This window comes from Gavia stellata, chromosome 11, assembly GCF_030936135.1.
Source record: "Gavia stellata isolate bGavSte3 chromosome 11, bGavSte3.hap2, whole genome shotgun sequence".
In the NCBI taxonomy this organism is placed as follows: Eukaryota; Metazoa; Chordata; class Aves; order Gaviiformes; family Gaviidae; genus Gavia; species Gavia stellata.
In genome coordinates this window covers 3669886-3692473 of record NC_082604.1, presented here as the reverse complement: position 1 = coordinate 3692473, position 22588 = coordinate 3669886, and the positions used below count along the sequence as shown (strand labels likewise).

Sequence of the window (22588 nt, the reverse complement as noted above, 5' to 3'; positions counted from 1 at the left end):
AGCGTGGCGGCGGGTGGCGAGAGGGCTGTTGTCGGGGGAGGGGGTGCCTACGGCCATACCACCCTGAGAACGCCCGATCTCGTCTGATCTCGGAAGCTAAGCAGGGTCGGGCCCGGTTAGTACTTGGATGGGAGACCGCCTGGGAATACCGGGTGCTGTAGGCTTTTGCCCCCCTATTGGCTCGCAAGCCGCCAGGGCGGCCCCCGTTTTGGTGTTGGGGTGTAGCGGCTGGGCTCTCGGGGAAGGGCAGGTGTGGGGGGGTGGTGGTGGTGGTGGGGCAGGTGTGCGCCGGGGTTGCATGTTGCGCCGCCCCGTAGGTGGGCTGCAGCGTGGCGGCGGGTAGGCGAGAGGGCTGTTGTTGAGGCGGGAGGGCTGTTGTTAGCGGGGGGTATGTGCGGGTGTTGCAGTGGGTCGTCGTGGTGGGGCAGGTGTGCGTCAGGGTGCCCCCGGCGCCGCCCCCGTGGGTCGGTGGGGCTGCAGCGCGGGGTGGGAGCGTGGTGGCGTTTAGGTGCGAGGGCTCGGGGCAGGAGGGCTGTTGTTAGCGGGGGGTATGTGCGGGTGTTGCAGTGGGTGGTGGTGGGGTGCCGGGCGTGCGTCAGGGTGTCGCGGGGCCGTCCCCGTGGGTGGTGGCGGGTGTAGCGCGTGGTGGGAGCGTGGCGGGGGTCGGGGGAGAGGGCCGTTGTCGGGGCAGGAGGGCTGTTGTGTGGGTGTGGGTGTGCGGAGGCGTTGGTGTGGGTGTTGGCCGTGGCTGAGGGGTGCGTCGGGGTTTGGCGGTGGTGGCGGCGTGGGTGCTGGGGAGCGTGGCGGCGGGTGGCGAGAGGGCTGTTGTCGGGGGAGGGGGTGCCTACGGCCATACCACCCTGAGAACGCCCGATCTCGTCTGATCTCGGAAGCTAAGCAGGGTCGGGCCCGGTTAGTACTTGGATGGGAGACCGCCTGGGAATACCGGGTGCTGTAGGCTTTTGCCCCCCTATTGGCTCGCGAGCCGCCAGGGCGGCCCCCGTTTTGGTGTTGGGGTGTAGCGGCTGGGCTCTCGGGGAAGGGCAGGTGTGGGGGGGTGGTGGTGGTGGTGGGGCAGGTGTGCGCCGGGGTTGCATGTTGCGCCGCCCCGTAGGTGGGCTGCAGCGTGGCGGCGGGTAGGCGAGAGGGCTGTTGTTGAGGCGGGAGGGCTGTTGTTAGCGGGGGGTATGTGCGGGTGTTGCAGTGGGTCGTCGTGGTGGGGCAGGTGTGCGTCAGGGTGCCCCTGGCGCCGCCCCCGTGGGTCGGTGTGGCTGCAGCGCGGGGTGGGAGCGTGGTGGCGTTTAGGTGCGAGGGCTCGGGGCAGGAGGGCTGTTGTTAGCGGGGGGTATGTGCGGGTGTTGCAGTGGGTGGTGGTGGGGTGCCGGGCGTGCGTCAGGGTGTCGCGGGGCCGTCCCCGTGGGTGGTGGCGGGTGTAGCGCGTGGTGGGAGCGTGGCGGGGGTCGGGGGAGAGGGCCGTTGTCGGGGCAGGAGGGCTGTTGTGTGGGTGTGGGTGTGCGGAGGCGTTGGTGTGGGTGTTGGCCGTGGCTGAGGGGTGCGTCGGGGTTTGGCGGTGGTGGCGGCGTGGGTGCTGGGGAGCGTGGCGGCGGGTGGCGAGAGGGCTGTTGTCGGGGGAGGGGGTGCCTACGGCCATACCACCCTGAGAACGCCCGATCTCGTCTGATCTCGGAAGCTAAGCAGGGTCGGGCCCGGTTAGTACTTGGATGGGAGACCGCCTGGGAATACCGGGTGCTGTAGGCTTTTGCCCCCCTATTGGCTCGCGAGCCGCCAGGGCGGCCCCCGTTTTGGTGTTGGGGTGTAGCGGCTGGGCTCTCGGGGAAGGGCAGGTGTGGGGGGGTGGTGGTGGTGGTGGGGCAGGTGTGCGCCGGGGTTGCATGTTGCGCCGCCCCGTAGGTGGGCTGCAGCGTGGCGTCGGGTGGGCGAGAGGGCTGTTGTTGGGGCGGGAGGGCTGTTGTTAGCGGGGGGTATGTGCGGGTGTTGCAGTGGGTGGTGGTGGGGTGCCGGGCGTGCGTCAGGGTGTCGCGGGGCCGTCCCCGTGGGTGGTGGCAGGTGTAGCGCGTGGTGGGAGCGTGGCGGGGGTCGGGGGAGAGGGCCGTTGTCGGGGCAGGAGGGCTGTTGTGTGGGTGTGGGTGTGCGGAGGCGTTGGTGTGGGTATTGGACGTGGCTGAGGGGTGCGTCGGGGTTTGGCGGTGGTGACGGCGTGGGTGCTGGGGAGCGTGGCGGCGGGTGGCGAGAGGGCTGTTGTCGGGGGAGGGGGTGCCTACGGCCATACCACCCTGAGAACGCCCGATCTCGTCTGATCTCGGAAGCTAAGCAGGGTCGGGCCCGGTTAGTACTTGGATGGGAGACCGCCTGGGAATACCGGGTGCTGTAGGCTTTTGCCCCCCTATTGGCTCGCAAGCCGCCAGGGCGGCCCCCGTTTTGGTGTTGGGGTGTAGCGGCTGGGCTCTCGGGGAAGGGCAGGTGTGGGGGGGTGGTGGTGGTGGTGGGGCAGGTGTGCGCCGGGGTTGCATGTTGCGCCGCCCCGTAGGTGGGCTGCAGCGTGGCGGCGGGTAGGCGAGAGGGCTGTTGTTGAGGCGGGAGGGCTGTTGTTAGCGGGGGGTATGTGCGGGTGTTGCAGTGGGTCGTCGTGGTGGGGCAGGTGTGCGTGAGGGTGCCCCTGGCGCCGCCCCCGTGGGTCGGTGTGGCTGCAGCGCGTGGTGGGAGCGTGGTGGCGTTTAGGTGCGAGGGCTCGGGGCAGGAGGGCTGTTGTTAGCGGGGGGTATGTGCGGGTGTTGCAGTGGGTGGTGGTGGGGTGCCGGGCGTGCGTCAGGGTGTCGCGGGGCCGTCCCCGTGGGTGGTGGCGGGTGTAGCGCGTGGTGGGAGCGTGGCGGGGGTCGGGGGAGAGGGCCGTTGTCGGGGCAGGAGGGCTGTTGTGTGGGTGTGGGTGTGCGGAGGCGTTGGTGTGGGTGTTGGCCGTGGCTGAGGGGTGCGTCGGGGTTTGGCGGTGGTGGCGGCGTGGGTGCTGGGGAGCGTGGCGGCGGGTGGCGAGAGGGCTGTTGTCGGGGGAGGGGGTGCCTACGGCCATACCACCCTGAGAACGCCCGATCTCGTCTGATCTCGGAAGCTAAGCAGGGTCGGGCCCGGTTAGTACTTGGATGGGAGACCGCCTGGGAATACCGGGTGCTGTAGGCTTTTGCCCCCCTATTGGCTCGCAAGCCGCCAGGGCGGCCCCCGTTTTGGTGTTGGGGTGTAGCGGCTGGGCTCTCGGGGAAGGGCAGGTGTGGGGGGGTGGTGGTGGTGGTGGGGCAGGTGTGCGCCGGGGTTGCATGTTGCGCCGCCCCGTAGGTGGGCTGCAGCGTGGCGGCGGGTGGGCGAGAGGGCTGTTGTGGGGCAGGAGGGCTGTTGTTAGCGGGGGGTATGTGCGGGTGTTGCAGTGGGTCGTCGTGGTGGGGCAGGTGTGCGTCAGGGTGCCCCCGGCGCCGCCCCCGTGGGTCGGTGTGGCTGCAGCGCGGGGTGGGAGCGTGGTGGCGTTTAGGTGCGAGGGCTCGGGGCAGGAGGGCTGTTGTTAGCGGGGGGTATGTGCGGGTGTTGCAGTGGGTGGTGGTGGGGTGCCGGGCGTGCGTCAGGGTGTCGCGGGGCCGTCCCCGTGGGTGGTGGCGGGTGTAGCGCGTGGTGGGAGCGTGGCGGGGGTCGGGGGAGAGGGCCGTTGTCGGGGCAGGAGGGCTGTTGTGTGGGTGTGGGTGTGCGGAGGCGTTGGTGTGGGTGTTGGCCGTGGCTGAGGGGTGCGTCGGGGTTTGGCGGTGGTGGCGGCGTGGGTGCTGGGGAGCGTGGCGGTGGGTGGCGAGAGGGCTGTTGTCGGGGGAGGGGGTGCCTACGGCCATACCACCCTGAGAACGCCCGATCTCGTCTGATCTCGGAAGCTAAGCAGGGTCGGGCCCGGTTAGTACTTGGATGGGAGACCGCCTGGGAATACCGGGTGCTGTAGGCTTTTGCCCCCCTATTGGCTCGCGAGCCGCCAGGGCGGCCCCCGTTTTGGTGTTGGGGTGTAGCGGCTGGGCTCTCGGGGAAGGGCAGGTGTGGGGGGGTGGTGGTGGTGGTGGGGCAGGTGTGCGCCGGGGTTGCATGTTGCGCCGCCCCGTAGGTGGGCTGCAGCGTGGCGGCGGGTAGGCGAGAGGGCTGTTGTTGAGGCGGGAGGGCTGTTGTTAGCGGGGGGTATGTGCGGGTGTTGCAGTGGGTCGTCGTGGTGGGGCAGGTGTGCGTGAGGGTGCCCCTGGCGCCGCCCCCGTGGGTCGGTGGGGCTGCAGCGCGGGGTGGGAGCGTGGTGGCGTTTAGGTGCGAGGGCTCGGGGCAGGAGGGCTGTTGTTAGCGGGGGGTATGTGCGGGTGTTGCAGTGGGTGGTGGTGGGGTGCCGGGCGTGCGTCAGGGTGTCGCGGGGCCGTCCCCGTGGGTGGTGGCGGGTGTAGCGCGTGGTGGGAGCGTGGCGGGGGTCGGGGGAGAGGGCCGTTGTCGGGGCAGGAGGGCTGTTGTGTGGGTGTGGGTGTGCGGAGGCGTTGGTGTGGGTGTTGGACGTGGCTGAGGGGTGCGTCGGGGTTTGGCGGTGGTGGCGGCGTGGGTGCTGGGGAGCGTGGCGGCGGGTGGCGAGAGGGCTGTTGTCGGGGGAGGGGGTGCCTACGGCCATACCACCCTGAGAACGCCCGATCTCGTCTGATCTCGGAAGCTAAGCAGGGTCGGGCCCGGTTAGTACTTGGATGGGAGACCGCCTGGGAATACCGGGTGCTGTAGGCTTTTGCCCCCCTATTGGCTCGCGAGCCGCCAGGGCGGCCCCCGTTTTGGTGTTGGGGTGTAGCGGCTGGGCTCTCGGGGAAGGGCAGGTGTGGGGGGGGTGGTGGTGGTGGTGGGGCAGGTGTGCGCCGGGGTTGCATGTTGCGCCGCCCCGTAGGTGGGCTGCAGCGTGGCGGCGGGTGGGCGAGAGGGCTGTTGTGGGGCAGGAGGGCTGTTGTTAGCGGGGGGTATGTGCGGGTGTTGCAGTGGGTCGTCGTGGTGGGGCAGGTGTGCGTCAGGGTGCCCCCGGCGCCGCCCCCGTGGGTCGGTGTGGCTGCAGCGCGGGGTGGGAGCGTGGTGGCGTTTAGGTGCGAGGGCTCGGGGCAGGAGGGCTGTTGTTAGCGGGGGGTATGTGCGGGTGTTGCAGTGGGTGGTGGTGGGGTGCCGGGCGTGCGTCAGGGTGTCGCGGGGCCGTCCCCGTGGGTGGTGGCGGGTGTAGCGCGTGGTGGGAGCGTGGCGGGGGTCGGGGGAGAGGGCCGTTGTCGGGGCAGGAGGGCTGTTGTGTGGGTGTGGGTGTGCGGAGGCGTTGGTGTGGGTATTGGACGTGGCTGAGGGGTGCGTCGGGGTTTGGCGGTGGTGGCGGCGTGGGTGCTGGGGAGCGTGGCGGCGGGTGGCGAGAGGGCTGTTGTCGGGGGAGGGGGTGCCTACGGCCATACCACCCTGAGAACGCCCGATCTCGTCTGATCTCGGAAGCTAAGCAGGGTCGGGCCCGGTTAGTACTTGGATGGGAGACCGCCTGGGAATACCGGGTGCTGTAGGCTTTTGCCCCCCTATTGGCTCGCGAGCCGCCAGGGCGGCCCCCGTTTTGGTGTTGGGGTGTAGCGGCTGGGCTCTCGGGGAAGGGCAGGTGTGGGGGGGTGGTGGTGGTGGTGGGGCAGGTGTGCGCCGGGGTTGCATGTTGCGCCGCCCCGTAGGTGGGCTGCAGCGTGGCGGCGGGTAGGCGAGAGGGCTGTTGTTGAGGCGGGAGGGCTGTTGTTAGCGGGGGGTATGTGCGGGTGTTGCAGTGGGTCGTCGTGGTGGGGCAGGTGTGCGTGAGGGTGCCCCTGGCGCCGCCCCCGTGGGTCGGTGGGGCTGCAGCGCGTGGTGGGAGCGTGGTGGCGTTTAGGTGCGAGGGCTCGGGGCAGGAGGGCTGTTGTTAGCGGGGGGTATGTGCGGGTGTTGCAGTGGGTGGTGGTGGGGTGCCGGGCGTGCGTCAGGGTGTCGCGGGGCCGTCCCCGTGGGTGGTGGCGGGTGTAGCGCGTGGTGGGAGCGTGGCGGGGGTCGGGGGAGAGGGCCGTTGTCGGGGCAGGAGGGCTGTTGTGTGGGTGTGGGTGTGCGGAGGCGTTGGTGTGGGTGTTGGCCGTGGCTGAGGGGTGCGTCGGGGTTTGGCGGTGGTGGCGGCGTGGGTGCTGGGGAGCGTGGCGGCGGGTGGCGAGAGGGCTGTTGTCGGGGGAGGGGGTGCCTACGGCCATACCACCCTGAGAACGCCCGATCTCGTCTGATCTCGGAAGCTAAGCAGGGTCGGGCCCGGTTAGTACTTGGATGGGAGACCGCCTGGGAATACCGGGTGCTGTAGGCTTTTGCCCCCCTATTGGCTCGCAAGCCGCCAGGGCGGCCCCCGTTTTGGTGTTGGGGTGTAGCGGCTGGGCTCTCGGGGAAGGGCAGGTGTGGGGGGGTGGTGGTGGTGGTGGGGCAGGTGTGCGCCGGGGTTGCATGTTGCGCCGCCCCGTAGGTGGGCTGCAGCGTGGCGGCGGGTAGGCGAGAGGGCTGTTGTTGAGGCGGGAGGGCTGTTGTTAGCGGGGGGTATGTGCGGGTGTTGCAGTGGGTCGTCGTGGTGGGGCAGGTGTGCGTGAGGGTGCCCCTGGCGCCGCCCCCGTGGGTCGGTGGGGCTGCAGCGCGGGGTGGGAGCGTGGTGGCGTTTAGGTGCGAGGGCTCGGGGCAGGAGGGCTGTTGTTAGCGGGGGGTATGTGCGGGTGTTGCAGTGGGTGGTGGTGGGGTGCCGGGCGTGCGTCAGGGTGTCGCGGGGCCGTCCCCGTGGGTGGTGGCGGGTGTAGCGCGTGGTGGGAGCGTGGCGGGGGTCGGGGGAGAGGGCCGTTGTCGGGGCAGGAGGGCTGTTGTGTGGGTGTGGGTGTGCGGAGGCGTTGGTGTGGGTGTTGGCCGTGGCTGAGGGGTGCGTCGGGGTTTGGCGGTGGTGGCGGCGTGGGTGCTGGGGAGCGTGGCGGCGGGTGGCGAGAGGGCTGTTGTCGGGGGAGGGGGTGCCTACGGCCATACCACCCTGAGAACGCCCGATCTCGTCTGATCTCGGAAGCTAAGCAGGGTCGGGCCCGGTTAGTACTTGGATGGGAGACCGCCTGGGAATACCGGGTGCTGTAGGCTTTTGCCCCCCTATTGGCTCGCAAGCCGCCAGGGCGGCCCCCGTTTTGGTGTTGGGGTGTAGCGGCTGGGCTCTCGGGGAAGGGCAGGTGTGGGGGGGTGGTGGTGGTGGTGGGGCAGGTGTGCGCCGGGGTTGCATGTTGCGCCGCCCCGTAGGTGGGCTGCAGCGTGGCGTCGGGTGGGCGAGAGGGCTGTTGTGGGGCAGGAGGGCTGTTGTTAGCGGGGGGTATGTGCGGGTGTTGCAGTGGGTCGTCGTGGTGGGGCAGGTGTGCGTCAGGGTGCCCCCGGCGCCGCCCCCGTGGGTCGGTGGGGCTGCAGCGCGGGGTGGGAGCGTGGTGGCGTTTAGGTGCGAGGGCTCGGGGCAGGAGGGCTGTTGTTAGCGGGGGGTATGTGCGGGTGTTGCAGTGGGTGGTGGTGGGGTGCCGGGCGTGCGTCAGGGTGTCGCGGGGCCGTCCCCGTGGGTGGTGGCGGGTGTAGCGCGTGGTGGGAGCGTGGCGGGGGTCGGGGGAGAGGGCCGTTGTCGGGGCAGGAGGGCTGTTGTGTGGGTGTGGGTGTGCGGAGGCGTTGGTGTGGGTGTTGGCCGTGGCTGAGGGGTGCGTCGGGGTTTGGCGGTGGTGGCGGCGTGGGTGCTGGGGAGCGTGGCGGCGGGTGGCGAGAGGGCTGTTGTCGGGGGAGGGGGTGCCTACGGCCATACCACCCTGAGAACGCCCGATCTCGTCTGATCTCGGAAGCTAAGCAGGGTCGGGCCCGGTTAGTACTTGGATGGGAGACCGCCTGGGAATACCGGGTGCTGTAGGCTTTTGCCCCCCTATTGGCTCGCGAGCCGCCAGGGCGGCCCCCGTTTTGGTGTTGGGGTGTAGCGGCTGGGCTCTCGGGGAAGGGCAGGTGTGGGGGGGTGGTGGTGGTGGTGGGGCAGGTGTGCGCCGGGGTTGCATGTTGCGCCGCCCCGTAGGTGGGCTGCAGCGTGGCGTCGGGTGGGCGAGAGGGCTGTTGTTGGGGCGGGAGGGCTGTTGTTAGCGGGGGGTATGTGCGGGTGTTGCAGTGGGTGGTGGTGGGGTGCCGGGCGTGCGTCAGGGTGTCGCGGGGCCGTCCCCGTGGGTGGTGGCAGGTGTAGCGCGTGGTGGGAGCGTGGCGGGGGTCGGGGGAGAGGGCCGTTGTCGGGGCAGGAGGGCTGTTGTGTGGGTGTGGGTGTGCGGAGGCGTTGGTGTGGGTGTTGGACGTGGCTGAGGGGTGCGTCGGGGTTTGGCAGTGGTGGCGGCGTGGGTGCTGGGGAGCGTGGTGGCGGGTGGCGAGAGGGCTGTTGTCGGGGGAGGGGGTGCCTACGGCCATACCACCCTGAGAACGCCCGATCTCGTCTGATCTCGGAAGCTAAGCAGGGTCGGGCCCGGTTAGTACTTGGATGGGAGACCGCCTGGGAATACCGGGTGCTGTAGGCTTTTGCCCCCCTATTGGCTCGCGAGCCGCCAGGGCGGCCCCCGTTTTGGTGTTGGGGTGTAGCGGCTGGGCTCTCGGGGAAGGGCAGGTGTGTGGGGGGGGTGGTGGTGGTGGGGCAGGTGTGCGCCGGGGTTGCATGTTGCGCCGCCCCGTAGGTGGGCTGCAGCGTGGCGTCGGGTGGGCGAGAGGGCTGTTGTTGGGGCGGGAGGGCTGTTGTTAGCGGCGGGTATGTGCGGGTGTTGCAGTGGGTTGTCGTGGTGGGGCAGGTGTGCGTGAGGGTGCCCCTGGCGCCACCCCCGTGGGTCGGTGGGGCTGCAGCGCGGGGTGGGAGCGTGGTGGCGTTTAGGTGCGAGGGCTCGGGGCAGGAGGGCTGTTGTTAGCGGGAGGTATGTGCGGGTGTTGCAGTGGGTGGTGGTGGGGTGCCGGGCGTGCGTCAGGGTGTCGCGGGGCCGTCCCCGTGGGTGGTGGCGGGTGTAGCGCGTGGTGGGAGCGTGGCGGGGGTCGGGGGAGAGGGCCGTTGTCGGGGCAGGAGGGCTGTTGTGTGGGTGTGGGTGTGCGGAGGCGTTGGTGTGGGTGTTGGCCGTGGCTGAGGGGTGCGTCGGGGTTTGGCGGTGGTGGCGGCGTGGGTGCTGGGGAGCGTGGCGGCGGGTGGCGAGAGGGCTGTTGTCGGGGGAGGGGGTGCCTACGGCCATACCACCCTGAGAACGCCCGATCTCGTCTGATCTCGGAAGCTAAGCAGGGTCGGGCCCGGTTAGTACTTGGATGGGAGACCGCCTGGGAATACCGGGTGCTGTAGGCTTTTGCCCCCCTATTGGCTCGCGAGCCGCCAGGGCGGCCCCCGTTTTGGTGTTGGGGTGTAGCGGCTGGGCTCTCGGGGAAGGGCAGGTGTGGGGGGGTGGTGGTGGTGGTGGGGCAGGTGTGCGCCGGGGTTGCATGTTGCGCCGCCCCGTAGGTGGGCTGCAGCGTGGCGTCGGGTGGGCGAGAGGGCTGTTGTGGGGCAGGAGGGCTGTTGTTAGCGGGGGGTATGTGCGGGTGTTGCAGTGGGTCGTCGTGGTGGGGCAGGTGTGCGTCAGGGTGCCCCCGGCGCCGCCCCCGTGGGTCGGTGGGGCTGCAGCGCGGGGTGGGAGCGTGGTGGCGTTTAGGTGCGAGGGCTCGGGGCAGGAGGGCTGTTGTTAGCGGGGGGTATGTGCGGGTGTTGCAGTGGGTGGTGGTGGGGTGCCGGGCGTGCGTCAGGGTGTCGCGGGGCCGTCCCCGTGGGTGGTGGCAGGTGTAGCGCGTGGTGGGAGCGTGGCGGGGGTCGGGGGAGAGGGCCGTTGTCGGGGCAGGAGGGCTGTTGTGTGGGTGTGGGTGTGCGGAGGCGTTGGTGTGGGTGTTGGCCGTGGCTGAGGGGTGCGTCGGGGTTTGGCGGTGGTGGCGGCGTGGGTGCTGGGGAGCGTGGCGGCGGGTGGCGAGAGGGCTGTTGTCGGGGGAGGGGGTGCCTACGGCCATACCACCCTGAGAACGCCCGATCTCGTCTGATCTCGGAAGCTAAGCAGGGTCGGGCCCGGTTAGTACTTGGATGGGAGACCGCCTGGGAATACCGGGTGCTGTAGGCTTTTGCCCCCCTATTGGCTCGCGAGCCGCCAGGGCGGCCCCCGTTTTGGTGTTGGGGTGTAGCGGCTGGGCTCTCGGGGAAGGGCAGGTGTGGGGGGGTGGTGGTGGTGGTGGGGCAGGTGTGCGCCGGGGTTGCATGTTGCGCCGCCCCGTAGGTGGGCTGCAGCGTGGCGGCGGGTAGGCGAGAGGGCTGTTGTTGAGGCGGGAGGGCTGTTGTTAGCGGGGGGTATGTGCGGGTGTTGCAGTGGGTGGTGGTGGGGTGCCGGGCGTGCGTCAGGGTGTCGCGGGGCCGTCCCCGTGGGTGGTGGCGGGTGTAGCGCGTGGTGGGAGCGTGGCGGGGGTCGGGGGAGAGGGCCGTTGTCGGGGCAGGAGGGCTGTTGTGTGGGTGTGGGTGTGCGGAGGCGTTGGTGTGGGTGTTGGACGTGGCTGAGGGGTGCGTCGGGGTTTGGCGGTGGTGGCGGCGTGGGTGCTGGGGAGCGTGGCGGCGGGTGGCAAGAGGGCTGTTGTCGGGGGAGGGGGTGCCTACGGCCATACCACCCTGAGAACGCCCGATCTCGTCTGATCTCGGAAGCTAAGCAGGGTCGGGCCCGGTTAGTACTTGGATGGGAGACCGCCTGGGAATACCGGGTGCTGTAGGCTTTTGCCCCCCTATTGGCTCGCGAGCCGCCAGGGCGGCCCCCGTTTTGGTGTTGGGGTGTAGCGGCTGGGCTCTCGGGGAAGGGCAGGTGTGGGGGGGGTGGTGGTGGTGGTGGGGCAGGTGTGCGCCGGGGTTGCATGTTGCGCCGCCCCGTAGGTGGGCTGCAGCGTGGCGGCGGGTGGGCGAGAGGGCTGTTGTTGAGGCGGGAGGGCTGTTGTTAGCGGGGGGTATGTGCGGGTGTTGCAGTGGGTCGTCGTGGTGGGGGCAGGTGTGCGTGAGGGTGCCCCTGGCGCCGCCCCCGTGGGTCGGTGGGGCTGCAGCGCGGGGTGGGAGCGTGGTGGCGTTTAGGTGCGAGGGCTCGGGGCAGGAGGGCTGTTGTTAGCGGGGGGTATGTGCGGGTGTTGCAGTGGGTGGTGGTGGGGTGCCGGGCGTGCGTCAGGGTGTCGCGGGGCCGTCCCCGTGGGTGGTGGCGGGTGTAGCGCGTGGTGGGAGCGTGGCGGGGGTCGGGGGAGAGGGCCGTTGTCGGGGCAGGAGGGCTGTTGTGTGGGTGTGGGTGTGCGGAGGCGTTGGTGTGGGTGTTGGCCGTGGCTGAGGGGTGCGTCGGGGTTTGGCGGTGGTGGCGGCGTGGGTGCTGGGGAGCGTGGCGGCGGGTGGCGAGAGGGCTGTTGTCGGGGGAGGGGGTGCCTACGGCCATACCACCCTGAGAACGCCCGATCTCGTCTGATCTCGGAAGCTAAGCAGGGTCGGGCCCGGTTAGTACTTGGATGGGAGACCGCCTGGGAATACCGGGTGCTGTAGGCTTTTGCCCCCCTATTGGCTCGCAAGCCGCCAGGGCGGCCCCCGTTTTGGTGTTGGGGTGTAGCGGCTGGGCTCTCGGGGAAGGGCAGGTGTGGGGGGGTGGTGGTGGTGGTGGGGCAGGTGTGCGCCGGGGTTGCATGTTGCGCCGCCCCGTAGGTGGGCTGCAGCGTGGCGTCGGGTGGGCGAGAGGGCTGTTGTGGGGCAGGAGGGCTGTTGTTAGCGGGGGGTATGTGCGGGTGTTGCAGTGGGTCGTCGTGGTGGGGCAGGTGTGCGTCAGGGTGCCCCCGGCGCCGCCCCCGTGGGTCGGTGGGGCTGCAGCGCGGGGTGGGAGCGTGGTGGCGTTTAGGTGCGAGGGCTCGGGGCAGGAGGGCTGTTGTTAGCGGGGGGTATGTGCGGGTGTTGCAGTGGGTGGTGGTGGGGTGCCGGGCGTGCGTCAGGGTGTCGCGGGGCCGTCCCCGTGGGTGGTGGCGGGTGTAGCGCGTGGTGGGAGCGTGGCGGGGGTCGGGGGAGAGGGCCGTTGTCGGGGCAGGAGGGCTGTTGTGTGGGTGTGGGTGTGCGGAGGCGTTGGTGTGGGTGTTGGCCGTGGCTGAGGGGTGCGTCGGGGTTTGGCGGTGGTGGCGGCGTGGGTGCTGGGGAGCGTGGCGGCGGGTGGCGAGAGGGCTGTTGTCGGGGGAGGGGGTGCCTACGGCCATACCACCCTGAGAACGCCCGATCTCGTCTGATCTCGGAAGCTAAGCAGGGTCGGGCCCGGTTAGTACTTGGATGGGAGACCGCCTGGGAATACCGGGTGCTGTAGGCTTTTGCCCCCCTATTGGCTCGCGAGCCGCCAGGGCGGCCCCCGTTTTGGTGTTGGGGTGTAGCGGCTGGGCTCTCGGGGAAGGGCAGGTGTGGGGGGGTGGTGGTGGTGGTGGGGCAGGTGTGCGCCGGGGTTGCATGTTGCGCCGCCCCGTAGGTGGGCTGCAGCGTGGCGTCGGGTGGGCGAGAGGGCTGTTGTTGGGGCGGGAGGGCTGTTGTTAGCGGGGGGTATGTGCGGGTGTTGCAGTGGGTGGTGGTGGGGTGCCGGGCGTGCGTCAGGGTGTCGCGGGGCCGTCCCCGTGGGTGGTGGCAGGTGTAGCGCGTGGTGGGAGCGTGGCGGGGGTCGGGGGAGAGGGCCGTTGTCGGGGCAGGAGGGCTGTTGTGTGGGTGTGGGTGTGCGGAGGCGTTGGTGTGGGTGTTGGACGTGGCTGAGGGGTGCGTCGGGGTTTGGCAGTGGTGGCGGCGTGGGTGCTGGGGAGCGTGGCGGCGGGTGGCGAGAGGGCTGTTGTCGGGGGAGGGGGTGCCTACGGCCATACCACCCTGAGAACGCCCGATCTCGTCTGATCTCGGAAGCTAAGCAGGGTCGGGCCCGGTTAGTACTTGGATGGGAGACCGCCTGGGAATACCGGGTGCTGTAGGCTTTTGCCCCCCTATTGGCTCGCGAGCCGCCAGGGCGGCCCCCGTTTTGGTGTTGGGGTGTAGCGGCTGGGCTCTCGGGGAAGGGCAGGTGTGTGGGGGGGGTGGTGGTGGTGGGGCAGGTGTGCGCCGGGGTTGCATGTTGCGCCGCCCCGTAGGTGGGCTGCAGCGTGGCGTCGGGTGGGCGAGAGGGCTGTTGTTGGGGCGGGAGGGCTGTTGTTAGCGGCGGGTATGTGCGGGTGTTGCAGTGGGTCGTCGTGGTGGGGCAGGTGTGCGTGAGGGTGCCCCTGGCGCCACCCCCGTGGGTCGGTGGGGCTGCAGCGCGGGGTGGGAGCGTGGTGGCGTTTAGGTGCGAGGGCTCGGGGCAGGAGGGCTGTTGTTAGCGGGAGGTATGTGCGGGTGTTGCAGTGGGTGGTGGTGGGGTGCCGGGCGTGCGTCAGGGTGTCGCGGGGCCGTCCCCGTGGGTGGTGGCGGGTGTAGCGCGTGGTGGGAGCGTGGCGGGGGTCGGGGGAGAGGGCCGTTGTCGGGGCAGGAGGGCTGTTGTGTGGGTGTGGGTGTGCGGAGGCGTTGGTGTGGGTGTTGGCCGTGGCTGAGGGGTGCGTCGGGGTTTGGCGGTGGTGGCGGCGTGGGTGCTGGGGAGCGTGGCGGCGGGTGGCGAGAGGGCTGTTGTCGGGGGAGGGGGTGCCTACGGCCATACCACCCTGAGAACGCCCGATCTCGTCTGATCTCGGAAGCTAAGCAGGGTCGGGCCCGGTTAGTACTTGGATGGGAGACCGCCTGGGAATACCGGGTGCTGTAGGCTTTTGCCCCCCTATTGGCTCGCGAGCCGCCAGGGCGGCCCCCGTTTTGGTGTTGGGGTGTAGCGGCTGGGCTCTCGGGGAAGGGCAGGTGTGGGGGGGTGGTGGTGGTGGTGGGGCAGGTGTGCGCCGGGGTTGCATGTTGCGCCGCCCCGTAGGTGGGCTGCAGCGTGGCGGCGGGTAGGCGAGAGGGCTGTTGTTGAGGCGGGAGGGCTGTTGTTAGCGGGGGGTATGTGCGGGTGTTGCAGTGGGTGGTGGTGGGGTGCCGGGCGTGCGTCAGGGTGTCGCGGGGCCGTCCCCGTGGGTGGTGGCGGGTGTAGCGCGTGGTGGGAGCGTGGCGGGGGTCGGGGGAGAGGGCCGTTGTCGGGGCAGGAGGGCTGTTGTGTGGGTGTGGGTGTGCGGAGGCGTTGGTGTGGGTGTTGGCCGTGGCTGAGGGGTGCGTCGGGGTTTGGCGGTGGTGGCGGCGTGGGTGCTGGGGAGCGTGGCGGCGGGTGGCGAGAGGGCTGTTGTCGGGGGAGGGGGTGCCTACGGCCATACCACCCTGAGAACGCCCGATCTCGTCTGATCTCGGAAGCTAAGCAGGGTCGGGCCCGGTTAGTACTTGGATGGGAGACCGCCTGGGAATACCGGGTGCTGTAGGCTTTTGCCCCCCTATTGGCTCGCGAGCCGCCAGGGCGGCCCCCGTTTTGGTGTTGGGGTGTAGCGGCTGGGCTCTCGGGGAAGGGCAGGTGTGGGGGGGTGGTGGTGGTGGTGGGGCAGGTGTGCGCCGGGGTTGCATGTTGCGCCGCCCCGTAGGTGGGCTGCAGCGTGGCGGCGGGTAGGCGAGAGGGCTGTTGTTGAGGCGGGAGGGCTGTTGTTAGCGGGGGGTATGTGCGGGTGTTGCAGTGGGTCGTCGTGGTGGGGCAGGTGTGCGTGAGGGTGCCCCTGGCGCCGCCCCCGTGGGTCGGTGGGGCTGCAGCGCGGGGTGGGAGCGTGGTGGCGTTTAGGTGCGAGGGCTCGGGGCAGGAGGGCTGTTGTTAGCGGGGGGTATGTGCGGGTGTTGCAGTGGGTGGTGGTGGGGTGCCGGGCGTGCGTCAGGGTGTCGCGGGGCCGTCCCCGTGGGTGGTGGCGGGTGTAGCGCGTGGTGGGAGCGTGGCAGGGGTCGGGGGAGAGGGCCGTTGTCGGGGCAGGAGGGCTGTTGTGTGGGTGTGGGTGTGCGGAGGCGTTGGTGTGGGTGTTGGCCGTGGCTGAGGGGTGCGTCGGGGTTTGGCGGTGGTGGCGGCGTGGGTGCTGGGGAGCGTGGCGGCGGGTGGCGAGAGGGCTGTTGTCGGGGGAGGGGGTGCCTACGGCCATACCACCCTGAGAACGCCCGATCTCGTCTGATCTCGGAAGCTAAGCAGGGTCGGGCCCGGTTAGTACTTGGATGGGAGACCGCCTGGGAATACCGGGTGCTGTAGGCTTTTGCCCCCCTATTGGCTCGCGAGCCGCCAGGGCGGCCCCCGTTTTGGTGTTGGGGTGTAGCGGCTGGGCTCTCGGGGAAGGGCAGGTGTGGGGGGGTGGTGGTGGTGGTGGGGCAGGTGTGCGCCGGGGTTGCATGTTGCGCCGCCCCGTAGGTGGGCTGCAGCGTGGCGGCGGGTAGGCGAGAGGGCTGTTGTTGAGGCGGGAGGGCTGTTGTTAGCGGGGGGTATGTGCGGGTGTTGCAGTGGGTCGTCGTGGTGGGGCAGGTGTGCGTGAGGGTGCCCCTGGCGCCGCCCCCGTGGGTCGGTGGGGCTGCAGCGCGGGGTGGGAGCGTGGTGGCGTTTAGGTGCGAGGGCTCGGGGCAGGAGGGCTGTTGTTAGCGGGGGGTATGTGCGGGTGTTGCAGTGGGTGGTGGTGGGGTGCCGGGCGTGCGTCAGGGTGTCGCGGGGCCGTCCCCGTGGGTGGTGGCGGGTGTAGCGCGTGGTGGGAGCGTGGCGGGGGTCGGGGGAGAGGGCCGTTGTCGGGGCAGGAGGGCTGTTGTGTGGGTGTGGGTGTGCGGAGGCGTTGGTGTGGGTGTTGGCCGTGGCTGAGGGGTGCGTCGGGGTTTGGCGGTGGTGGCGGCGTGGGTGCTGGGGAGCGTGGCGGCGGGTGGCGAGAGGGCTGTTGTCGGGGGAGGGGGTGCCTACGGCCATACCACCCTGAGAACGCCCGATCTCGTCTGATCTCGGAAGCTAAGCAGGGTCGGGCCCGGTTAGTACTTGGATGGGAGACCGCCTGGGAATACCGGGTGCTGTAGGCTTTTGCCCCCCTATTGGCTCGCGAGCCGCCAGGGCGGCCCCCGTTTTGGTGTTGGGGTGTAGCGGCTGGGCTCTCGGGGAAGGGCAGGTGTGGGGGGGTGGTGGTGGTGGTGGGGCAGGTGTGCGCCGGGGTTGCATGTTGCGCCGCCCCGTAGGTGGGCTGCAGCGTGGCGGCGGGTGGCGAGAGGGCTGTTGTCGGGGGAGGGGGTGCCTACGGCCATACCACCCTGAGAACGCCCGATCTCGTCTGATCTCGGAAGCTAAGCAGGGTCGGGCCCGGTTAGTACTTGGATGGGAGACCGCCTGGGAATATCGGGTGCTGTAGGCTTTTGCTCTTTTCTCGGTGCAGCGATGTCTATTTTGTTGTTGGGGTGTTTCTTCGCTTTCGCATCTGTGAAGTCATTTTGTGTGAGCGTTGCTGAGAGTTAAGCTGGTGGTTGCAGTGCCTTTTTTTTTTTCCTGTTTTTGCTTTTCCTATTTTATTTCACTTTTAATTAATGTTCCAGTTTTTTCCTTCTCTGCTATTTGTGGACATTTTTTCTGTGTGTATGCTTTTTCAAGTTTCATTACCAGTAACCCACATTTTTCAGGTGTCCCTGTGGCTTGTATAGCTGCTGGGGTGTTGTTGTGTCTGGTGATGTCACTTTTTTTTCTGGGCGCCGCACCGTCTGTGTCGTTCCCACCGCACAGCCTCCACCCTCATGTTCCCACACCGCCTGTGCTGGGGGGCTGCTGCCGCGGCAGTGTTCACTAGGCCAAGAGCCCGTGGGTGTCTGCGAGGGGCCGTGCCATGCTCTGGAACGCCCACTGCAGGATCCCGTCCCAGGTGCCCTGCGGGACAGCCCGGGGGGTCGGTCTCTCTTTCCATCCCACTCCTCGCCCCCTCCGCGCTGTCCCGGCTCTCCCTGCCGCACCCACAGCCCGATGTCACCCTGTGGGTCACATCAGAGCCATGGTCCCCTGTGGATCGACTCTGCCCGTTGGTGTTCCCATGAGTGCCGTACCTCACCCAGGAGCGCGTCGAGCTCGTCCCTGCTCAGCGCAGGGTCACCGCCGAGGGAGCCGTCCTCTGCCTGCGGAAGGAGACACGGACATGTCCTGCCAGCTCTCCTGCCTGCTCTCTGCCTGCACCCCTCTGGGTCAGGGCTGGTGACCAGGTTCAATCCCACACCTGGTGCCGCCTCAGCTCATGCTCTGCGTCCCCTCTGGCGCAGCTTCACTAATTGCCTCCAGCTACAGTCGCTCCGTCCCTCACCCAGCCTGAACCACCATTCCTCAACCCCATCGCTCCCTTCGTACCCAGCACTGCCACCTCATCCGGCCCGTTCCCCTCTGCCAGGGCCGGGCGCTGGTTGTACCGACCTTTGCTGCCTGTAGCGGGTGGTCGCTGGCCGCTGCAGCGCTCTCCAGGCTGCCCGTGTCCGGGGTGCCCGCGCAGGACGTGCAGAGCAACAGCCCCCTACAACCATCGGGGGTGACACAGTCCATCAGGGCAGCCCCCCTCCGGGGGGGGATTTAAGGCTGGGGTGTAGGGGGATGGCGGTGGGCTCACCTGGGGTCCCCACCGGCTGCAGGGCAGTGTCGGGGTACAGGGATCCGGGTGAAGCAGCGGCCGCAGATGCCTCCTTCACCTCCACCCCTCTGGGTGCTGCACGCCTCCTCCCCCGGGATCTCGGCGGGTCGCTCTGCAGCCATGTCGGCCTCCCGCAGCCGGCCCGGCTCGTCCGCGCTCGCCACGCAGGAGCCGCACCGCCACATCCCACTGCACAGCCGGAGCGGGGCAGTGAGGGATAGTCGGGGGGCACCAGGGTCCCCATGGTGCCCCGGGGACTCACCTGGGGACGCGGGGCAGCGGTGGCACCAGACAGGCAAGGTGGAAGGCCCTGGGGCAGCCGTCGCAGCAGATGAGCTCACCGCCGTCACCGCACGCCGCGCACTCGTCCTCATTCTCCTGCCCCGGGGGACAGGGCAGGGGGTCACCGCCACCACCACCCAGCAGGCTGTGACCGTGGCTGCGGCAGGGCTCACGCTGGCAGAGGACCCCATAGTCTGTCAACCCCCTCACCCTCTCCCCCTGCATCACCCACCCCACACCAGACACACCAACCCCTTTCGGGGGGGGGAAATTGCCTGTTTCTGGGCGGTTGTAGCCCAGTGACCCGCAGCAGCTGAGCCCCGGGTTGCCTGTGCCCGGCCAGGCCAACGGGACACGCCAGGGACACCCCGACATCCCCGGCTCACGAGGTGCCTCTCAGGGGTGCACCAGGCGCCATGCCCAGGGCTCACCTGGTGGGGCGCGGGGTCCTGGCTGTGCACGGTGGGTGCCGGCAGCCGGCCCTGGGGATGCAGTCGGGGCTCCCCGCTCTGCGGACGAGACAAGAGGGGTTAGGGGGAGCTGCTGGGGCAGCCCGGCACTGGGGGACACCCCCAGGCCATGGCCGTGCTGCCAGGAAGGGACAACCCCCCCGCCACAGCCTTGGGCAGCTGCAAAACGGGGGTGAAAGCGGGTGGTGGTGGGGTCTTTACGCTTTGGGATGCCTTGGGCCGGGAGGGGGGCTTCAGGCTGCGGCTCCTGCTCCTGGCCCCTGACTCCTCGCAGGCGGCCGGGGCGTACGGCTCGTCCCCGGCTTTGCTGCCCATCTTGGAGCTGCCTGCAAGAGAGGCCAAGAGCAGCTCTGGCGGGGCCCCCTCCCCACCCCCCCGCTGCCTGGGGCCGGCTTCTGAATTTGGGGGCTGAACTGGGCAGATCTGCAGGGCTGGGCTGCACCTACCGGGCTCCAGCACGTGTTTGATGAGGATGCCCTCGACGGCCCCGCGGGTGACGGGCACCTCGCTGCCCGCCACGGCCACCGCTCTCTGCACCGAGGTGGCCACTGCCTGGAGGGCTGCAGGCGGGGGGGCGGCTCAGCGGGGCGGGCAGCCCCCCTGCCCTTGACCACAGGCAAACAGGGTGCTCAGGCAGACACTGCTCCCGGGGGGGTTCGGCACTCACCGCCAGCACGTGCGGTGCGGGTGGCATCCGCACCCTCCGGCTTCTTCACGGTCCTCGCCTTTGCCAGAGGCCCTGTGGGGTTGTGAGGGTGGGCATCAGGGGGCATAGCACCCCGCTGCGCCTTGGGGACCCCCCCAGTGCCCCACCCCATCTCCAGCCCACGCCAGGTCTCCATACCAGGGCTGGCGGTGTGCCGTGGGGAGGGCTGCACTGCTCGGGCTCCATCCCGCTCCTCGGGGGCTTTCCTCTTGCCTTGGGGTCTGTGCGGGGCTGGCGCCGTGGGGCTGGGGGAGAGGCGCCTGCTGCGACGCTGCCGCCCCAGCTCCACCTCTGCAAAGGGGACAGGGAGAGGGACAGGCACAGCCGGCCCCGGGTGTCACCCCTGCCTGCCGGCAGCCCCCGGGGGTGTTGGTCGCCCCCCGTCCGTCCCCCTCCTACCTCTGGGGAAGGTGCCGCGGAGGGGCCGGAGCCGGGTGTACCGCTCCAGGTTGTAGTCCTTGAAGAGGACAGCCCAGAAGTCGCGGACGGCGGCAGCGTCGCGGCCCAGCAGCCAGGTGAGCAGCGCGTGGAAAGCTCGGTGGGAGCCCTCCCGTTCCGTCCGGCTCAGCGTCTCCTGTCGGTGCCACCGTGGCCCGTTGGCTCACGTCCCGGTGCCACCAGCCAGCCCCAGTCCCTGCGGCACGGGCATCCTCTCCCACCCCGCGGCCTCACCTTGAAGACGTGCTCAGGGACAACGTCGTGGTCGGCCAGGCCGTGCAGCAGCGGGAAGACGTCGTCCACCGCCATGGCGATCTCGGTGCGGTGCAGCTTCAGCAGGTGCCGCAGGTCCCCCTCGCCCCCTGGTCCCGCCATGCTGCGGGGACACTGCCGGGGCCGAGCAGCCGCTCCCGACGCTCCCCTTAATAAGCCCCGGCCGGCGACAGCGGGAACTTCATCAGGATCCTGCGGCCCCACTCATTTCTGTACGGGGCCGTGTAACCTGAGATCACCCCCCCAGCTGCCAGCTGTCCCTGCCCCATGGCTGGGCTTGTCCCCACAGCGTCCCCAGCCCCGGTTGGGGGTCGGGCTGCTCCCCAGCCAGGGGCGTCTACAGCCGGCCTGACATTAGCTGCCGCTGCTGGTGAAGGGCGCCCAACCCCGGGGTGAGGGGGTCAGCCGGGGTGCTGGCGCGGGGGCCCCCACCTCTCCTGTCCCTGCGGTCAACCAGGCCTCGCCCCAAAATTTCTGGACTTTCCGCAGCACCTACCTCTCTCATCCAGAAACTCGGCCACGGGAGCGCGTGGGAAGTAATGTCTCGACAGTGGGGGAAAACGGGAATATTTGCCCTGGCTACCTGCAAACTGCCTTCTGCGGGCCGGCAGGAAAGCACTGACACCAAAGAGAGCCTGCGAATGTGCGTTTGGGTACAGTTACGGGTGCTGAGCAAGCAAACAGCCCGCTTGAAGCATCGCCCCGCTGAATTCCAGCCTGCCAGAGTGACGGCAGCCCCACGAGCGAGCCTGGGGATTACCTGGGCAGGTGCTGCCCGTGGCTCTGTCATCGCCCGCTCCGGGAAATTGGGCCATCAAGTGATTTCACTGGAAGTAGGCAGATGTAAAAAACTTGCAGCTGGGGGAAACTGGCTCCTTGGGAGCATCTGGCAGACAAAAGTCTGGGGGTCTGGCCGCTCCATACCAGGCGTCCAGAAAAGAGAAAGCTCCAAAGCTCCCCACCCCTCTTCCCAAACAGTTGGGATTTCCCCAGGATTAATTTCCAGCCTCTCTCCCTCTGGAGACATGTCCCTGCTGCCCGGAAGGCTCAGCCGGGGGTGCCGTGGCCGTGCACAGCCGTACCCATACCGCAGGGCAGCGCCTGATGCCCGTCGTACAGCAAAACCCAACCTGAGCGGGATGGGAAAGGGGTGCAAGAGGGGACACTCCGTTGCACAGAGCCAGGCGATACGGGTAGGGACAATTACCGGTAAATCCTAAAAGACCGGAGCAGTATTTGCTGGCTCCAAAGCTGTGCCAGGAGGAGGCGGCTGCTGTCCAGAAACTCGGGAAGAATAACAAGACAACACCCTCTGCCAGAGCAGGAAATACCCTCATATATTCCTGGTTAACAAATTAATGTGTTTACCCACGGAAACGCTCGCCCTGAAGCTCCTTTCAGGGTTTGGGGTGACTTTTCCTATGGAGGCACTGGGAGCCATGGGATAGGGGTTGGGCAGGCACCGTGCCAGGTTGCTGTGCCCCATGCTGGGATTTCGGTGCCCAGTGCTGCCGTGGTGGGGACGGCTTCACCGCTGCCTGTTCGATGCACCCGCCCAGGGGACAAAACATGAGTGTCGGGTGAAACGGGAGGTTCGTCTTCCCTCCTGGAGATCCCCTGCAGCCTGGCCACAGGCGCTGAGCACGAGCACGCTCATGACATGGTTTCACAGGTCTGCTCCACCCTTCCCAGGAAAACCGTTTTCCCCAGTGTCCCACCTGCAGAGCCACAATTTGTCACCGTCACCCTGCGTTAAGCTGTCCGGCACCTCCAGGACAAGGCTCCAGCGCTTGCTGCAGGGACAGCCGGTGCTGTCCCCTCCCCGTGCCCACCCACCCGCGGTTACGGGAACCCCTTCGTGGGCAGGTGCTGCTCAACGCAGCCGCGAGCCGTGTGCTGCGGCACTGGGCTTGGACTTGTTTTAAATTCCATCTTCGTGACTGTTTCTGTGCTCTGAATCACAGACAGATTGTTTTCCACATCCAGGCCGCTCAGTAGTGCATTCATTTGCATTTTGGGTTGGTTTTTTTCATGTTCCTTCCCCTTTCTGAGACGCTACGCAAGGGGCAGAGCAGCAGCTGCCAGGTGCCGTGTGAAGAGGCACATATGTCCTGGGAGATCAGACGGGTATTTCTGTATGACCTTGCTTAGAGCAGACCTTGGCAGCTGGAAGGTACTTGTAAGGGCCGCGAAAAGTCAGCTTTCGCTTGCAGAGAGGTGTAAAACCCTCCCTGGGGCTGGCACGAACCCTGCCCGGCTGCGAGGGCCCAAGGCTGGGGCGCAGAGGAGCCTGGCCACGCTTGGGTATCGGGATGCCCTCTCTTTTCTATTGCCCCCCTTGCAGAAATCAGAGCTAAAGGTTCAAGGCAGGTGAGCTCAGTTTGAGCTCAAATCTGACTGTGAAGGCTGAAGATGTTTCTTCACAAACGCCCACTTAAACCACCAACTCAGCATCCATCAAAAGCATTTGTAGCCCCTGGGATGCACCTTGATTCCCTCCTCCCGCAAAAAGCTGTCGAAGCAAACTTCTTCCTTTCCCATGTCCCCTCCATGCCGAGGTCCCGTGGTGCGAACCATCGCCCTGCGTGTCTCTCGGACACCACCTGCCCCGCGCTCATCTCGTACAACACGCCCCTGAATCACAGTCAGGAGAGAACAGGCAGAAGTGGGGAACCCACCCATAGGATCACCCCAGGAAGGCAGGGTGCCCCCTACCCCTTGTCTCCGATACCGATCTCTCCATCTCGGT

At 68.7% G+C, this 22588-nt stretch overlaps 1 protein-coding gene and 23 non-coding genes across 24 annotated transcripts; 23 read left to right on the top strand and 1 right to left on the bottom strand.

The window, feature by feature from the left end:
* The first annotated feature begins 45 nt into the window (after positions 1–45).
* LOC132317808 (5S ribosomal RNA) lies at positions 46–164 on the top strand. Its single transcript, XR_009484208.1, has one exon. It is a non-coding gene; the product is annotated as a 5S ribosomal RNA (ribosomal RNA).
* A 678-nt stretch (positions 165–842) lies between these two features.
* On the top strand, positions 843–961 carry LOC132317807 (5S ribosomal RNA). Its single transcript, XR_009484207.1, has one exon. It is a non-coding gene; the product is annotated as a 5S ribosomal RNA (ribosomal RNA).
* Positions 962–1639: 678 nt separating this feature from the next.
* On the top strand, positions 1640–1758 carry LOC132317806 (5S ribosomal RNA). The gene has a single exon (XR_009484206.1). It is a non-coding gene; the product is annotated as a 5S ribosomal RNA (ribosomal RNA).
* Positions 1759–2276: 518 nt separating this feature from the next.
* LOC132317805 (5S ribosomal RNA) lies at positions 2277–2395 on the top strand. Its single transcript, XR_009484205.1, has one exon. It is a non-coding gene; the product is annotated as a 5S ribosomal RNA (ribosomal RNA).
* Positions 2396–3073: 678 nt separating this feature from the next.
* Positions 3074–3192, top strand: LOC132317804 (5S ribosomal RNA). Its single transcript, XR_009484204.1, has one exon. It is a non-coding gene; the product is annotated as a 5S ribosomal RNA (ribosomal RNA).
* A 677-nt stretch (positions 3193–3869) lies between these two features.
* LOC132317803 (5S ribosomal RNA) lies at positions 3870–3988 on the top strand. Its single transcript, XR_009484203.1, has one exon. It is a non-coding gene; the product is annotated as a 5S ribosomal RNA (ribosomal RNA).
* A 678-nt stretch (positions 3989–4666) lies between these two features.
* On the top strand, positions 4667–4785 carry LOC132317802 (5S ribosomal RNA). The gene has a single exon (XR_009484202.1). It is a non-coding gene; the product is annotated as a 5S ribosomal RNA (ribosomal RNA).
* Positions 4786–5463: 678 nt separating this feature from the next.
* On the top strand, positions 5464–5582 carry LOC132317800 (5S ribosomal RNA). Its single transcript, XR_009484200.1, has one exon. It is a non-coding gene; the product is annotated as a 5S ribosomal RNA (ribosomal RNA).
* A 678-nt stretch (positions 5583–6260) lies between these two features.
* LOC132317799 (5S ribosomal RNA) lies at positions 6261–6379 on the top strand. The gene has a single exon (XR_009484199.1). It is a non-coding gene; the product is annotated as a 5S ribosomal RNA (ribosomal RNA).
* A 678-nt stretch (positions 6380–7057) lies between these two features.
* Positions 7058–7176, top strand: LOC132317798 (5S ribosomal RNA). Its single transcript, XR_009484198.1, has one exon. It is a non-coding gene; the product is annotated as a 5S ribosomal RNA (ribosomal RNA).
* A 677-nt stretch (positions 7177–7853) lies between these two features.
* LOC132317797 (5S ribosomal RNA) lies at positions 7854–7972 on the top strand. The gene has a single exon (XR_009484197.1). It is a non-coding gene; the product is annotated as a 5S ribosomal RNA (ribosomal RNA).
* A 518-nt stretch (positions 7973–8490) lies between these two features.
* LOC132317796 (5S ribosomal RNA) lies at positions 8491–8609 on the top strand. Its single transcript, XR_009484196.1, has one exon. It is a non-coding gene; the product is annotated as a 5S ribosomal RNA (ribosomal RNA).
* A 678-nt stretch (positions 8610–9287) lies between these two features.
* LOC132317795 (5S ribosomal RNA) lies at positions 9288–9406 on the top strand. The gene has a single exon (XR_009484195.1). It is a non-coding gene; the product is annotated as a 5S ribosomal RNA (ribosomal RNA).
* Positions 9407–10083: 677 nt separating this feature from the next.
* Positions 10084–10202, top strand: LOC132317794 (5S ribosomal RNA). Its single transcript, XR_009484194.1, has one exon. It is a non-coding gene; the product is annotated as a 5S ribosomal RNA (ribosomal RNA).
* A 518-nt stretch (positions 10203–10720) lies between these two features.
* Positions 10721–10839, top strand: LOC132317793 (5S ribosomal RNA). The gene has a single exon (XR_009484193.1). It is a non-coding gene; the product is annotated as a 5S ribosomal RNA (ribosomal RNA).
* Positions 10840–11519: 680 nt separating this feature from the next.
* Positions 11520–11638, top strand: LOC132317784 (5S ribosomal RNA). The gene has a single exon (XR_009484185.1). It is a non-coding gene; the product is annotated as a 5S ribosomal RNA (ribosomal RNA).
* Positions 11639–12315: 677 nt separating this feature from the next.
* LOC132317773 (5S ribosomal RNA) lies at positions 12316–12434 on the top strand. The gene has a single exon (XR_009484174.1). It is a non-coding gene; the product is annotated as a 5S ribosomal RNA (ribosomal RNA).
* A 518-nt stretch (positions 12435–12952) lies between these two features.
* LOC132317834 (5S ribosomal RNA) lies at positions 12953–13071 on the top strand. The gene has a single exon (XR_009484234.1). It is a non-coding gene; the product is annotated as a 5S ribosomal RNA (ribosomal RNA).
* A 678-nt stretch (positions 13072–13749) lies between these two features.
* Positions 13750–13868, top strand: LOC132317823 (5S ribosomal RNA). The gene has a single exon (XR_009484223.1). It is a non-coding gene; the product is annotated as a 5S ribosomal RNA (ribosomal RNA).
* A 518-nt stretch (positions 13869–14386) lies between these two features.
* Positions 14387–14505, top strand: LOC132317812 (5S ribosomal RNA). Its single transcript, XR_009484212.1, has one exon. It is a non-coding gene; the product is annotated as a 5S ribosomal RNA (ribosomal RNA).
* Positions 14506–15183: 678 nt separating this feature from the next.
* Positions 15184–15302, top strand: LOC132317801 (5S ribosomal RNA). The gene has a single exon (XR_009484201.1). It is a non-coding gene; the product is annotated as a 5S ribosomal RNA (ribosomal RNA).
* A 678-nt stretch (positions 15303–15980) lies between these two features.
* LOC132317767 (5S ribosomal RNA) lies at positions 15981–16099 on the top strand. The gene has a single exon (XR_009484168.1). It is a non-coding gene; the product is annotated as a 5S ribosomal RNA (ribosomal RNA).
* Positions 16100–16306: 207 nt separating this feature from the next.
* Positions 16307–16425, top strand: LOC132317776 (5S ribosomal RNA). Its single transcript, XR_009484177.1, has one exon. It is a non-coding gene; the product is annotated as a 5S ribosomal RNA (ribosomal RNA).
* A 422-nt stretch (positions 16426–16847) lies between these two features.
* AIRE (autoimmune regulator) lies at positions 16848–19941 on the bottom strand. Its single transcript, XM_059822834.1, is given in 11 exon segments — positions 16848–16928; positions 17102–17218; positions 17460–17556; positions 17650–17859; positions 17933–18048; positions 18384–18492; positions 18688–18748; positions 19090–19161; positions 19267–19419; positions 19528–19702; positions 19801–19941. Coding segments are annotated over 11 exon segments (1332 nt in total).
* Positions 19942–22588: the final 2647 nt, after the last annotated feature.